Source organism: Anomaloglossus baeobatrachus, chromosome 5 (genome assembly GCF_048569485.1).
Source record: "Anomaloglossus baeobatrachus isolate aAnoBae1 chromosome 5, aAnoBae1.hap1, whole genome shotgun sequence".
Taxonomy (NCBI): Eukaryota; Metazoa; Chordata; class Amphibia; order Anura; family Aromobatidae; genus Anomaloglossus; species Anomaloglossus baeobatrachus.
The window spans coordinates 423,930,618-423,947,250 of record NC_134357.1 but is presented as its reverse complement, the minus strand read 5'-3'; the positions used below and the strand labels follow the sequence as shown (position 1 = coordinate 423,947,250).

At 46.9% G+C, this 16,633-nt stretch overlaps 1 protein-coding gene across 3 annotated transcripts in view; it reads right to left on the bottom strand.

Moving 5' to 3' along the window:
- Positions 1-1,494: 1,494 nt before the first annotated feature.
- Positions 1,495-16,633, bottom strand: part of CDC27 (cell division cycle 27) — a 155,995-nt gene continuing 140,856 nt past the window's right edge. For all 3 annotated transcript variants that reach the window (XM_075350303.1, XM_075350304.1, XM_075350305.1), the window contains one exon: positions 1,495-3,311. In XM_075350303.1, coding sequence (XP_075206418.1) covers positions 3,229-3,311 — 83 coding nt within the window. In that variant the 3' untranslated portion in view covers positions 1,495-3,228. The remainder of the gene's footprint in view (positions 3,312-16,633) is intronic.

The window sequence follows — 16,633 nt, the reverse complement described above, 5'->3', positions numbered from 1 at the left end:
ACGCAGTGGTGTGGTCCGTGAAACACGTGCCAGAAAAAAAGTGCATTTAAAATAATAAATATTTTAACTCACCCGGCTTCAGCCGCACTGTCTGCAGCCTGTTCTGTCTGCTGCTTCTAAGCCGGCTGATTACTGTCGCGCATCTTAATGATGCACGACACAGCCGACCCGGAAGCAGCTGCTGCAGGGGTCAGCGCCGGCCGGATGCTGCACCGCAGGAGGATTCAGCACCATGGAGAGCGGGAGCGGGCACAGGTGAGTTGATTTCTAAGTGCAATCACGGGCCACTGAGAACGGAGCCCGGATTGCACTTAGACAACCCACGTGATTCACGGCACACGCAGGGACATGTGCGTGTTTTACACGCCAGTGAAAAAGTCTGTGTTTTTCACTGACGTGTGAAACGGGCCTAAGGCTATGTGCGCACTAGAAATGTGAAGTTTCTCAAGAAAATTTGAGAAACTTCTGGGAGTGAAAGATTTCCGGACCTCCGGAAAAAATCCGCACCAAATCCGCATGCGGATTTGCCGCGATTTGCCCGCGGGTGGTTCCCTGCGGATTTTTGCAGGCTGTACTGCCGAAATCCGCAGGGTACCTGCGGAAATAATGGACATGTTCATTTTCTCAAGAAAGTTGCTCGAGAAATTCTTCTCAAGGAAATTTCTTGAGAAAAATCCGCACAGCTTTTTTTTTTTACCATAGAATTTGCTGGGAAATGTCTGCACAAAGATTGCAGACATTTCTCAAGAAATTTCCGCGGCAAATCCGCGGGTAAATCCGCGGGCAAAACGCACTAGTGCGCACAAAGCCTAAAGGTGATGAATAACATTGCACGCCCCAATTTTCAGTTTATTCTTTTTTACTAAAGTTTAAAATAAGCAGTACATTTTGTTTAACTTCACAATTGTGCCCTACTTGTTGTTGATTCTTCACCATAACATTAAAATTTTTACCTTAATGTTTGAAGCCTGAAATGTGGGAAAAGGTTGAAAAAATTCAATGGGGCCCAAATACTTTCGCAAGGCACTGTATATTGCATATTTCATTTCCTAGAGGAGCACTGTTTTTTGATGATTTTTGATGGTACACATTCTTTTGTAGCAGGTCTGCACTCACTAGCTAAATTAAGTTACTAGTGTTTTTTTATTTCCACTGCACTTTTTTTTTTTTTTTACTTGCAATTTTTTTTGCATCTAATGCATAGCTTTCTATAGTGGATAGACTCTACTGCAGTTTCATGAAGGAAGGGAGAGAAATGTAGAATCATCAATGTCCAAATCAAAGGTATCAACTGAGAGAAGGGCGATTGAAACCATTTGATTAAAATGTTGATTTTTTTTTTTCTTACAAATTGCCATTTACACCTTGTTGGAAACCAAAAACGCATTTCTATACAGCAAGTTATGAAAGCCTTTTACATAGAGATTGGCGACTTATTTAATGCAGTATTCACCCTTGACAATAAGATGCTAACGTAGTCCACGACCACACCGATTTCTACCCACATGATTTATTGAACACTGGAAAAAAAAATAAAAATAAAAAAGTAGATCCTCTCTGCAGTCAAGTTTCTATAAGTTGATTCCACATTAGGGCAGAAACCATTACAGCCTTGTGTGATTGGCTTTAATGTAGCAGCGCAGTGTCTGGCATCTCATCCTGCAAGTCGGATTCCAGTTGTGTTAATCCATTAACTTTCCTGGTGACATTTTTAAAAGAAGTTTTTATTTTTTTCACATCCTTAAATGATTCGCAAAATATATTAAACAGGAACCTCCTGCCTAAATAGTGGAACACTGTACACTTCCCAAAATAAAAATAAAAATAAAAAAAAGGAGGAGAGGGAGGGCTGGGAAATAAAAAGACAAAAATCACATCCACACAATAAAAAGCTCCACCTAAAAAGACCAGGGTCGAAGAACAACTGTCCATCAAAAGAAAGCTGGCCAGGTGGGCATGTGATCCTTGATTTTAGAGGGACTCATTTTAGCCTCCTAATTTTATGTAAAGTAAGATATGATGATGAAGGCCGGATAGGCCCAGAGCATCGGGACAGGAAACCTGAGCAGAGAGAAAGGACAATGTGACAGTACTTGTACAGAAAAGCCGAACCATGACATGGAATATGGCAACCTATTTAGTGCCGGGGAGACAAATAAAAAAAAAAAAATCTTGTGTAAAGCAAGAAAAATATTTTTATGGTGTCGTTTAGACGAGGAGAGGTGAGAATGAGATTGTGTTTGTTGCAGGGCTTTAATACATGCTCTTTGTGAAAAGAGGAAGTCTTAACCATAAGTTTACTAGGAAAAAAATGAGGGCATCACTATGGCAAATGAGCGACAGCCCTCATTTCCTAAGGGTCAAGAAAGGCCATGAGACGTTTTTCCCATCCTGTCTTTTTCAGCACACAATCAGGCATACAACCATAATGATCTTGACAAAGCAGAGCAACAAAAAGGGAGGATGTTTGTAGGATTATGGCTTTCACGCTCCATCCTTATAGGAAGAACCCCGCACTTGCAGTATAATAATTTACACCATTTTGGTGCAATTCTAAATTTAGAAATCAAACATTGTTACACCATATGTTGTCCGATGTGAACCCTTGGGGTGATCTCATCATATCCGTCTAAAAAGGGTTGGGGAGGAGGGGTACCTTGCATTAAAAGAAACCATGTGAAGGTGGGTGACGTGGTCTAAAGAATGAAGGAGAATGGTTTAGAGGCTCGCTGTAAGTACATCATATGATGCCACCTCATCAGGAGGACAAAATGCTGAAGAAATGTTAACTGAGCAGAAAGGCTTCTCATAGCTGTTTTCAGGAATCAAGGCTTCTACTGGAGGAGGCTCGTCTTAAAAGGGAGTTGTTCCTAATCCTCTTCTTGGGTATGAACAGGCCAATCATGGGGGTCAACCTCTGCTTTGCACCCCGACATGCCCCAAAAAAGTTGAGAAAAGTAAAAAAAAAAAAAAAAAAAAAAAAAGCAGGAAGCCAACTGAGCGCTACCCACATATTGCACAGTTTTTAATTCTCTGCAGGACTTTAAAATCAGGAGGGGGGAAAGGAGGAATGGCTGATAATGATGACCGAGGCGATGAGGATGATGATACCAAAATGGCAGCCCATGAAAGGCGTCTGAGAAGGCAAGGGTGAGGCTGGGGTGGTGCGGAGTAAAATAACAGTCAGACACCACAGCGCCACATGTCCGGTGGGGAGAGAGGGCCGCTTTAAAACTCATCACTCTCAGCTGCGTGCAATTGTGTGTCATCTGCATCCGTCATGCTGCTCTCCTGCGACTCATCGGTTCCCACTTGAAAGAAACAAAAGAAAATGTCTGTTAATTATCAGGAGGGTGATGCCAACTCAAGCTGACTGCTTATGATTTGGAGAAGAAAAAAAAATGGCATCCTTTTAGTCAAATAGTAAACCCTTGAATATCTCTGTAAATAACCTGGCGATGAAGATAAAATGCAACGACCATACTAAACACACATTGGCATTGTGCTCATGATGGAGCTCCGTCTGCAGGTCACAGATAATTAAGGGCGGAAGAAAATAAGGGGAAAAAAAAAAAGTTGCTAACAAGAATTATATGAAGGATGTTACATGAAAAAACAAAGCAATTTTGCAAGAATTATGACATACACTGGAGATCAAAATTAGAGAACAACACACAAGTTCCTAAATGTTAAAGTCATTGCATAGTCCTATGTGATTATATCCTAACATAAGTAAACTAGCAGTATTTTAAGCTTATTTCATAAATTTAATTTATTGTAAAGCACATAAAAATGTAAATGAAATAAATGAAAAAGTGAATCAAAATTAGAGAACACTTTCAGATACCTGCAAGTTATTGGTGTTAATCTGGCATCTAGTGCTAATTTCCTTAATTATCTGCCTAATCCTATGTAACAGGCAGCCTAGCTTTCCTGTTTGCACTGACTTTGCAAAAATGGTGTGCCATTCCAGGGTGATCAACCCTCCAGTAGCAGGTTGTCAGGATGAAGGCCAAAAGTGTGACCATAGCAAGAGAAGTTGGTAGTTCCAAGTCTGATTTTGAGAATATTGCATCTTTACAACAACATCAAACTCTTTCACGTGCCCACAAGAAGGCTGCTCACCCTCGAAAGACAAATGCAAGAGAGGACAGGATAATGTGGAGAATCTCCATGGGTAATTGCTTCAACACTGCAGCTGGAATTACTCACCAGTTCAGCACTAACCAAGTTAAGGATCTGTCTCATTATACAGGGTCACGATGTTTAAGAGCATTTGGACTGAAAGCCACTCTGCAGTGACCAAACCGCTCATTAGCAGAAAGAATCAAAACATTTGGTGAGGATCACTTTGTGTGGACAGTGGTCCCCAGTTCATTTTAGTGATGATAGAAAGTTTTATTTATTTGGGTCTGATGGGAAACATTATGTTTGTTGACAAACTGGGAAAAGATTGAACCCATAGTGTGTTAAGAAGTCAGTGAAAGGTGGTGGAGGAAGTGTCAGGGTTTGGGGAATGTTTTCTGCAGCAGGAGTTGGACCTCTCATACAGCTACATGGTAGAGTGACTGCAAGTGTGTATCAGAACCTTCTTCAAGAACACATGGTTCCTTACTAGCGTTCATTACTCAAATCAGCCAGCAATTTTCATGCAGGACAATGCCCCCTGCCACACAGCAAAACTGGTAAAGCAGTTGCCTGAAACAGAAAATATTGAAACAATGAAGTGGCCAGCCCAGAGTCCTGAACTAAACCCGATAGAAAACCTCTGGAAAATCCTTGGTGACAAAGTTATGGCCAAGAAACCCACAACAGTCAAAGAACTGTAGAAAGGACTGGAAGAAGAGTGGACCAAAATCACATCAGAGCAGTATGAGAAACTAGTGATGCCCTGTGGCCACAGATGTGCTGAAGTCATTCAAAGCAAAAGCCTGTACACTTCCTACTGATTAGTTATAATCTCTTGGTGTTAGTCATTGTTGTTCTCTAATTATGATCATCACGGTTTTTGGGCAAAATAGAGGTTTTTTGTTGATAAACGTTCGATCTTTTGTAAAACACTGTTCTAGTGGCATGGTGCACCCACTTACAAAGAAACCCCAAAAACCTTCAAATATTTATCAATTTAAATTACATTATTTCTGTAAAGAAGGGAATTTTGTTTACTTACCGTAAATTCCTTTTCTTCTAGCTCCAATTGGGAGACCCAGACAATTGGGTGTATAGGCTATGCCTCCGGAGGCCGCACAAAGTATTACACTAAAAGTGTAACGCCCCTCCCCTTCTGCCTATACACCCCCCGTGCTCCCACGGGCTCCTCAGTTTTGGTGCAAAAGCAAGAAGGAGGAAAAGAATTAAAAACTGGTTTAAAGTAACTTCAATCCGAAGGAATATCGGAGAACTGAAACCATTCAACATGAACAACATGTGTACACAAAAAAACAGGGGCGGGCGCTGGGTCTCCCAATTGGAGCTAGAAGAAAACGAATTTACGGTAAGTAAACAAAATTCCCTTCTTTGTCGCTCCATTGGGAGACCCAGACAATTGGGACGTCCAAAAGCAGTCCCTGGGTGGGTAAAATAATACCTTGTAAGAGAGCCGTAAAACGGCCTCTTCCTACAGGTGGGCAACCGCCGCCTGAAGGACTCGTCTACCTAGGCTGGCATCCGCCGAAGCATAGGTATGCACCTGATAGTGTTTCGTGAAAGTGTGCAGGCTCGACCAGGTAGCCGCCTGACACACCTGCTGAGCCGTAGCCTGGTGCCTCAAAGCCCAGGACGCGCCCACGGCTCTGGTAGAATGGGCCTTCAGCCCTGAGGGAACCGGAAGCCCAGCCGAACGGTAGGCTTCGAGAATTGGCTCCTTGATCCACCGAGCCAAGGTTGATTTGGAAGCCTGTGACCCTTTACGCTGGCCAGCGACAAGGACAAAGAGTGCATCCGAGCGGCGCAGGGGCGCCGTACGAGAAATGTAGAGTCTGAGTGCTCTCACCAGATCTAACAAGTGCAAATCCTTTTCACATTGGTGAACTGGATGAGGACAAAAAGAAGGTAAGGAGATATCCTGATTGAGATGAAAGGGGGATACCACCTTAGGGAGAAATTCCGGAACCGGACGCAGAACCACCTTGTCCTGGTGAAAAACCAGGAAAGGGGCTTTGCATGACAGCGCTGCTAGCTCAGACACTCTCCGAAGTGAAGTGACTGCTACTAGAAAAACCACTTTCTGCGAAAGGCGTGAGAGAGAAATCTCTCTCATTGGCTCGAATGGTGGTTTCTGAAGAACCAGCAGCACCCTGTTCAGATCCCAGGGTTCTAACGGCCGCTTGTAAGGAGGAACGATGTGACAAACCCCCTGCAGGAACGTGCGTACCTGTGGAAGTCTGGCTAGGCGCTTCTGGAAAAACACAGAGAGCGCTGAGACTTGTCCCTCCTTAAGGGAGCCGAGCGACAAACCCTTTTCCAGTCCAGATTGAAGGAAGGACAGAAAAGTGGGCAAGGCAAAAGGCCAGGGAGAAAAACCCTGAGCAGAGCACCACGACAGGAAAATTTTCCACGTCCTGTGGTAGATCTTGGCGGACGTTGGTTTCCTAGCCTGTCTCATAGTGGCAATGACGTCTTGAGATAACCCTGAAGACGCTAGGATCCAGGACTCAGTGGCCACACAGTCAGGTTGAGGGCCGCAGAATTCAGATGGAAAAACGGCCCTTGAGACAGCAAGTCTGGTCGGTCTGGTAGTGGCCACGGTTGGCCGACCGTGAGATGCCACAGATCCGGGTACCACGACCGCCTCGGCCAGTCTGGAGCGATGAGGATGACGCGGCGGCAGTCGGCCCTGATCTTGCGTAACACTCTGGGCAACAGTGCCAGCGGAGGAAACACATAAGGGAGCTGAAACTGCGACCAATCCTGAACTAAGGCGTCTGCCGCCAGAGCTCTGGGATCTTGAGACCGTGCCATGAACACCGGTACCTTGTTGTTGTGCCGGGACGCCATGAGGTCGACGTCCGGCACCCCCCAGCGGCAACAGATCTCCTGAAACACGTCCGGGTGAAGGGACCATTCCCCTGCGTCCATGCCCTGGCGACTGAGAAAGTCTGCTTCCCAGTTTTCCACGCCTGGAATGTGAACCGCAGAGATGGTGGAGGCCGTGGCTTCCACCCACATCAAAATCCGCCGGACTTCCTGGAAGGCTTGCCGACTGCGTGTGCCGCCTTGGTGATTGATGTATGCCACCGCTGTGGAATTGTCCGACTGAATTCTGATCTGCTTGCCTTCCAGCCACTGCTGGAACGCCTTCAGGGCAAGATACACTGCCCGTATTTCCAGAACATTGATCTGAAGCGAGGACTCTTGCTGGGTCCACGTACCCTGAGCCCTGTGGTGGAGAAAAACCGCTCCCCACCCTGACAGACTCGCGTCCGTCGTGACCACCTCCCAGGATGGGGGTAGGAAGGATTTCCCCTTCGATAATGAAGTGGGAAGAAGCCACCACCGAAGGGAAGCTTTGGTCGCCTGAGAGAGGGAGACGTTCCTGTCGAGGGACGTCGGCTTCCTGTCCCATTTGCGTAGGATGTCCCATTGAAGTGGACGCAGGTGAAACTGCGCGAACGGAACTGCCTCCATTGCTGCCACCATCTTCCCCAGGAAGTGCATGAGGCGCCTCAAGGGGTGTGACTGGCCTTGAAGGAGAGATTGTACCCCTGTCTGTAGTGACCGCTGCTTGATCAGTGGAAGCTTCACTATCGCTGAGAGGGTATGAAACTCCATGCCAAGATATGTCAGCGATTGGGCCGGTGTCAGATTTGACTTTGGAAAATTGATGATCCACCCGAAACTCTGGAGAGTCTCCAGGGTAGCGTCGAGGCTGTGTTGGCACGCCTCTAGAGAGGGTGCCTTGATCAACAGATCGTCCAAGTACGGGATCACCGAGTGACCCTGAGAGTGGAGGACCGCTACTACAGTAGCCATCACCTTGGTGAAAACCCGTGGGGCTGTTGCCAGGCCGAACGGCAGTGCCACGAACTGCAGGTGTTCGTTTTCTATGGCGAAGCGCAAGAAGCGCTGGTGCTCTGGAGCAATCGGTACGTGGAGATATGCATCCTTGATATCGATCGATGCAAGGAAATCTCCTTGGGACATTGAGGCGATGACGGAGCGGAGGGATTCCATCCGGAACCGCCTGGTCTTTACGTGTTTGTTGAGAAGTTTCAGGTACAGGACAGGACGGAAAGACCAGTCCTTCTTTGGGACCACAAACAAGTTGGAGTAAAAACCGTGACCCTGTTGCTGAATAGGAACAGGGACCACCACTCCTTCTGCCTTCAGAGTGCCCAGCGCCTGCAGAAGAGCCTCGGCTCGCTCGGGAGGCGGGGATGACCTGAAGAATCGAGTCGGGGGACGAGAGGTGAACTCTATCTTGTAACTGTGAGACAGAATGTCTCTCACCCAACGGTCTTTTACCCGTGGCAGCCAGGTGTCGCAAAAGCGGGAGAGCCTGCCACCGACCGAAGATGCGGAGTGGGGAGGCCGAAAGTCATGAGGAAGCCGCTTTGGTAGCGGCACCTCCGGTGGCCTTTTTAGGACGTGACTTAGACCGCCATGCATCAGAGTTCCTTTGATCTTTCTGAGGCCTTGTGGACAAGGAGAATTGGGACCTGCCCGCGCCCCGAAAGGACCGAAAACTCGACTGCCCCCTCCTCTGTTGGGGTATTTTCGGTTTGGGCTGGGGTAAGGATGTATCCTTTCCCTTGGATTGTTTGATGATTTCATCCAAACGCTCCCCAAACAATCGGTTGGCAGAAATTGGCAAACTGGTTAAGCGCTTTTTGGAAACAGAATCTGCCTTCCATTCCCGTAGCCACAAGGCCCTGCGGAGTACCACCGAATTGGCGGCTGCAACCGCCGTACGGCTCGCAGAGTCCAGAACAGCATTAATAGCGTAAGACGCAAATGCCGAAGTCTGTGTGGTTATGGACGCCACCTGTGGCGCGGACGTGCGTGTGGCTGCGTCGATTTGCGCTTGACCTGCTGAGATAGCTTGCAGCGCCCATACGGCTGCGAATGCTGGGGCAAAAGAAGCGCCGATAGCTTCATAGATGGATTTCAACCAGAGCTCCATCTGCCTGTCAGTGGCATCTTTGAGTGAAGCCCCGTCTTCCACTGCAAGTATGGATCTAGCTGCCAGTCTGGAGATTGGAGGATCCACTTTGGGACACTGAGTCCAACCTTTGACCACGTCAGGGGGAAAGGGATAACGTGTATCCTTAAGGCGCTTAGAAAAACGCTTATCTGGACAAGCATGGTGATTCTGGACTGCCTCTCTGAAATCAGAGTGGTCCAGAAACATACTCGGTGTACGCTTGGGAAACCTGAAACGGAATTTCTCCTGCTGTGAAGCTGACTCCTCCACCGGAGGAGCTGAGGGAGAAATATCCAACATACGATTGATGGACGCAATAAGGTCGTTCACTATGACGTCCCCGTCCGGAGTATCAAGATTGAGAGCGGCCTCAGGATCAGAATCCTGATCAGCTGTGTCCGCATCATCAACTAGAGATTCCCCCCGCTGAGACCCTGAACAATATGAGGATGTCAAGGGAATTGTCAAGCGAGCTCGCTTAGTCGGTCTGGGGCCGGGGTCTGTGTCAGAACCCTCAGCCTGGGATCCATGAGACACACCAGGAGGACATTGTTGGTCCAACTGAGGTGGGCCAGGGGACAAAGATTCAACAGAGTCCCTGTGCTGAGATACCGGCCTGGACTGCAAGGCTTCTAGTATCTTAGCCATAGTCTCAGAGAGTTTTGCAAACTCTGTCCCCGTCACCTGAACAGTGTCAGCAGGTGGCTCCCCCTGGGCCCCCCTTAGCAGAGGCTCTAGCTGAGTAAGTGCCACAGGGGCCGAACAGTGCACACAATGAGGGTCAGTGGAACCTGCCGGTAGCGGGGTCATACATGCGGCGCAGGCAGCATAATAAGCCTGTGTTTTGGCACCCCTGCCTTTCGTGGGCGCCATGCTATTATCTTCCCTGAGTAACACAATAGGGTATATAGCCAGAAATCAACTGTGCACCATACAGTGTAAAATATGTATACCATAAACATATAATGTTACACTACTGCACAATGGGGCTAGCACCACAGGTGCTGCTTACCACCCGCTTAAAGCGGTTGTGAGGCCACCAGAGTCCCTGCCTGAGTCTCCCAGACTTTGTCCCCCTCTGTAGCGTCCAAGGAGCTGACAGGAATGGCTGCCGGCGTCCTGAGGAGAGGTGGGAGCCGTGGGCGTGGCTCAGAAAGTGCGGGAGCTGGTGCCTGCACTGTGCACAGTGAGGGGAGTGGAGTATGCAAAGCATGCTCCAGCCCTCAGTGCTGCTCGTTCTGTGCAGCGTCCCGCCCTTCCCCTGCCTGTCAGGGCTGTGGGCGGGAGGAAAGGAAACTAGGCCGCAAAAAGCCGGGGACTCTAGTAATAAACGCGGCCGCCGTAAAAGCGCGGCCGGCGCGAAAGTCCCCGGCGCACTACAAGTCCCAGCCGCGCCGCAGTGTTTCCCTGGCAGCGGCGGTTAGTGCGGCAGTCCCTATACATAAACACACTCAGCAGCGCTGAGTGTGTAATGGCACATATTAACCCGGTCAGCGCCGCGGTCCCCGGTGCACTAGCACACCCAGCAATGCTGGAGTGTTGCTGTGCGCGGTCCCCACGGGGACACAGAGTACCTCCAAGTAGCAGGGCCATGTCCCTGAACGATACCCGGCTCCTATCCAGCAGTCTCCCAGGAGTTGTGGATGAAGCACGGTCTCAGTGCCTGGAGACCGATAGGATCCCACTTCACCAGAGCCCTGAGGGGGATGGGGAAGGAAAGCAGCATGTGGGTTCCAGCCTCCGTACCCGCAATGGATACCTCAACCTTAACTACACCGCCGACAAGAGTGGGGTGAGAAGGGAGCATGCTGGGGGCCCTATATGGGCCCACTTTTCTTCCATCCGATATAGTCAGCAGCTGCTGCTGACCAATCTGTGGAGCTGTGCGTGCGTGTCTGACCTCCTTCGCACAAAGCAAAAAACTGAGGAGCCCGTGGGAGCACGGGGGGTGTATAGGCAGAAGGGGAGGGGCTTAACACTTTTAAGTGTAATACTTTGTGCGGCCTCCGGAGGCATAGCCTATACACCCAATTGTCTGGGTCTCCCAATGGAGCGACAAAGAAAAGGAAGTGATCATACATTATTCTCTAATTTTTATCTCCAGTGCTTTGAAAAGTAAAAAATTTTGAGCGCAACTCACATTTACACCAAATTTTGTGACTTGGCATTTTCATGCCTGTTTCAGAATGGGCGCAGTAGGGGGATGCTACGAGTCGTGTAATTAATAATGGTGAGTGTTACCTACCCCAGAAATCACCGGTCTTCATGAACCAGGGACATGCTGTCCAAAGTGTATTCTCTAAATTTTTACATAAGGAAAGTACTAACAGGCAATTATTTTTATTTTGTTTTTTCTTCCCCTTCTAAGAGTCATAACATTTATTTTTCCTGGAGAGCTTGTTTTTTTTGCAGGGCAAGTTGTAGCTCTGAATGACGCCATCCATTTTACATAATCTGTACTGAAAAGGAAGCAAAAGTGGTCTACGGTACGGTGTTCATTGTGCAGTAGAAATTACATGATGATCTCTAGGTCAGTCTGATTATGGCAATACCAAACTTAAAGGTTTTTTTTAAAATATATTTTAGTGGATAAAAAAGTCAAATATGTCAGAAAATTAAAAAAAAAAAAAAAAAATGTTTTGTGACAATTTTTTGACATTTTTGGGTCGATTGAGTGATCCATGGGCCCATTTTCGAGTGGCCAGGAGATGTTTTTAGTGATACCATTACAAAGCATTAATGAGAGGGAGAATAAACTATGCAGCCACTTATCTCAGCAATAGGATCACAGCGCTTACAACTGCTCTACCCTATAATTTCAGGAAACAGTCAGGGAGTTCTGGTACTGCTGACATTACTGACTGCGGACTATCAGACACAAATTTTAGCAAGATGTCAAATAAAAAAAGAAAGTGCTTCTTAGGCTGTGTGCACAAATTGTGTTTTTAATAGCTTTTTTTTTTTTTATAAAACATTTTTGAGAGTGCAGATTTGTCCCAAAACCAGAATCCTGATGTCAAAGTCAATGAGAATTCTCAAGTGTTGTGCACGTGTTGCTTTTTTTTTCCATTGCAGATTTGGTGCAGAAAATCTGAAGTATGTAAATTCTTTCAACGTTTTTTCACCCATTGACTTCAAAAGAAGTCAGTCAAAAACACCATGAAATGCAGATATAAAAATGATACAGATTTGCTGTGTATTTGATTATGCAGGATAGTCCAGATGCTAGATAGGCAGCCCCAATCAAGTACCAAAGAAATTCAAGCTGTGATGCAGGCTCAGGGTGCATCAGTTTCAGCACAAACTATTTGTCGACGTTTGAATGAAATGGAAGGGTATGCAGGAAACCTAGGAGGACCCCACTGCTAACACAGAAAAAGCTAGACTGCAGTTTACCAAAATGTACGAGTCAGGCTAGTTTCACACTTGTGTTGTGCGGTATCCGTCGCATAGTGTGACGGATGTAACGGATGCGTTGCATATCGTGCCACAACTGATGCGACGGAACCTGCAAAACAACGCAATCCAATCAAGCTTTTTTTTTAGCGATTTACTCAACTGAGCATGCTTAGTTGTGCAAGGACAGATCCATCACAGGAATCCGTCAAAATGACGGATTCTGCCACCATAGGCTTCCATTATAATACCGATAAACGCCAATGGAATCCTGCACATTGCAGGGTTTTTTTACGCTCTGGGAACCGTAGAAAAACGATACATGGTGCGTTCTTTCCACCTGGCGGATGCAACGCAGCGTCGGCTGGCGGATACAACGCAAGGCCATCCGTCACAATGTGTCATCAATACAAATCTATGGGAAACCGCACACATCTGTTAACGGATTGCGCTGTTTCCCAAAGCAGTGGATTGCTACGGCTGCCAAACAGCGCAAGTGTGAAAGTACCCCAAGCCAAAAACAATCTGGGTAAGTGTCTGATTAGACCAAGATAGAGCTTTTTGGTAAAGCACATCATTCTGTTTACTGAAAATGGATGAAGGCCTACAAAGAAAAGGACACCGTACCCACAGTCTAATCTATTGGAGGTTCACAGATGTTTTGCTGCCTCTGGCACAGTGTGTCTTCACTGAGCAAGGAATCATGAAATCTGAAGATTACCAAAGGAGTTTGGGTCGCAATGTAGTGGTCAAAGTCAGAAAGCTGAGTTTAATGTCCTAAATCATGGATCTTTTAGCAGGACAATGATCCTTCAAATATGAGAGACTTGAACCAGTTTGCAAAAGAGTGGTCCAAAGTTCCAGTTGAGAGGTGTAAGAAGCTTGTTGATGGTTATAGGAAGTGATTGATTGCAGTTATTTATTCCAAAGTATGTGCAACCAAATATTAATTTGAGGGTGCCAACAATTTTGTCTTGCTCACTTTTGGAGCTGTGTGTGAAATGTCCAATTTGCCTTTATTTTTTTTTTAACCACACACAAGGAAACAAACCTTTATAAACACACACACACACACACACACACACACACACACACACACACACACACACACACACACACACACACACACACACACACCACATTTTTGTAAATATTTTTATTACATTTTTTTCATAGGACAAGACTGAAAGAAAAAAAAGATACTTTGATACAATGTAAAGTAGTCTGTTTATAGCTTGTACAACAGTGTAAATTTGGTGTGCCATCTAAAAAACTCAACACAGCCGTTAATTTCTAAACCGCTGGCAAGAAAAGTAAATACACTCCTAAGTGAAAATGACTACAAGTGTCAATATTTTGTGTGGCCACAATTATTTTCAAGACAAGTATGCCGCGGAGACACCATCACATGTTTCTCAACACTGGCAGGAAACTAGCCAGGTCTTTCACCAGGAAGGAACAACCACGGGAAGGGAAGTCTCCAGTCAAGGAGACCACCTATGCCAAACATAGTATCCATCCACAGACAGCTGTTTCGGGGTATTTGCCCCTCATCAGTGTGAAATAGCAAACTGGCTAGTGGGAGCAATGCCTAGTAGAAGACTAAAGCTGGTGTCACACTAAACGACAGCGACAACGACGTCGCTGTTACGTCACCATTTTCGGTGACGTAACAGCGACCTTGTAAGTCGCTGTTATGATCGCTGCTTAGCTGTCAAACACAGCAGAAGCAGCGATCATAAGGTCGCTGTGCTACATGTTCAGAGAGCAGGGAGCCGCGCTTAGCGCTGGCTCCTTGCTCTCCTGCAGCACACATCGGGTTAATTAACCCGATGTGTGCTGCAGCTACATGTCACAGTGCAGAGAGCAGGGAGCCGCGCGCACTGCTTAGCGCTGGCTCCTTGCTCTCCTTGCTACAGTATGCATCGGGTTAATTACCCGATGCATACTGCAGCCACATGTCACAGTGCAGGAGCCGGCACTGGCAGCAAGAGCGGAGGCTGGTAACCAGCGTAAACATCGGGTAACCAGGGAAAGGTCTTCCCTTGGTTACCCGATGTTTACGCTGGTTACAGCTTACCGCAGCTGCCAGTGCCGGCTCCTGATCGCTTCATTTCGTCGCTCTCTCGCTGTCACACACAGCGATGTGTGTGTCACAGCGGGAGAGTGACGACCAAAAAATGAAGCTGGACATTCAGCAACGACCAGCGACCTCACAGCAGGGGCCAGGTCGTTGCTGGATGTCACACACAGCGACAGCGACGGGACGTCGCTGCAACGTCACAGAAAATGGTGACGTAGCAGCGACGTCGTTGTCGTCGTCGTTATGTGTGACACCAGCTTAAGTGTTGGATGTTGATCTCCCCGAGGTCAACCATCCCTACCTATGTAGTCTTCTACTAGGCAGTTTCCTACTCCACACTGATGGGGGCAAATACCCCGAAACAGCTGTCTGTGGATGGATACCATGTTTAGCATAGGTGGTCTTCTTGACTGGAGACTGCCCTTCCCGTGGTTGTTCCTTCCCGGTGAAAAAGACCTGGCTAGTTTCCCGCCAGTGTTGAGAAACATGTGATTGTGTCTCCACGGCATTCTTATTTTGCATATTTTCCCAGGGGGCCTTGTTCTAGTGTCGCTGCGTTGAAAAACACGTGATGGTGTGTCTGCGGTGTTGGATGTTGATCTCCCCGAGGTCAACCATCCTTACCTATACAATTATTTTCAAGCACTGCCTTAACTCTTGTCCATGGAGTTCAATAGAGCTTCATAGGAGCCACTGAAATCATCTGCCATTCTCCATGAGAACATCACGGAGCTGGTGCATGTCAGAGACCTTGCGCTCCTCCACCTTCCGTTTGAGGATGCTCCACAGGTGCTCAATAGAGCTTAGGTCTGGAGACATGCTTGGCCAGTCCAATACCTTTACCCTCAGTTTCTTTAGGAAGGCAGTGGTCGTCTTGGAGGTATGCTTGGGGTCGTTATGTTGGAATACTACCCTGCGGCCCAGTTTCCAAAGTTAGGGAGAACATGGTCTGCTTCAGTAGGTCACAGTAGATATTGGCATTCACAGTTCCCTCAAACGAACTGTAGCTCCCCACAGCACTCCTGGAGCCCCAAACCGTGACACTTCCACCACCATGCTTGACTGTAGGCAGGACACACTTATCTTTGTACTGCTCACCAGGTTGCCATCACACACGCCTGACACCATCATAACCAAATAAGTTTATATTGGTCTCAGACCACAGGACATGGGTCCAGTAATCTAGATCCTTAGCCTGCTTGTCTTTAGCAAACTGTTTGTGGGCTTTCTTGTGGATAGTCTTCAGAAGAGGCTTCCTTCTGGGACAACAGCCATGCAGACCAATTTAATCCACTGTGTTGTGGAAGGTCTGACCACTGACAGGCTGACGCCTCCCACTCCTTTAACCACTGGAGCAATGCTGGTAGCACTCCTACAACTATTCTGAAAAGACAACCTTTTGATATGAAGCTGAGCACATGCACTCAACTTCTTTGGTCGACCATGGTGAGGCCTGTTCTGTGTGGAACCTGTCTTGTTAAACCACTCTATGGTTTCAGCCACCGTACTACAGCTCAGTATAGTCTAGGTCATCTTTATGTAGCGCAACAATTTTTTACAAAACAAAGGTGCCATGTTGAACTTCCAGGGACCAGTAAGAGTATGAGAGCAACAACACCAAATATAAACACATCGGCTCCCCATTCCTACCAGAGACCTTGTAACAATAATGAGTCACATGACATCGGGGAGGAAAAATGGCTAATTGTGCACAATTTGTCCATTATCACTTAGGCATGTGCTCACTTTTGTTGCCAGTGGTGTAGATATTAATGGCTGTGTTGAGTTAGAGGGCACACCAAATTTACACTGGTAAAGTAGTTCGTGTACAGCTTCTATAACAAAGAGTCATATCCTCAACATTGTCCCATGAAAAGATATTCTACAATTTACAAAAATGTGAGGGGTGTACTCACTTTCATTAAATAGATATACATTCTACTCACAGTTAGCGATATTTGGCTTTCGGGAGAAATTTATGTCAGACGTAAAAAGTTCACACTACAATGATA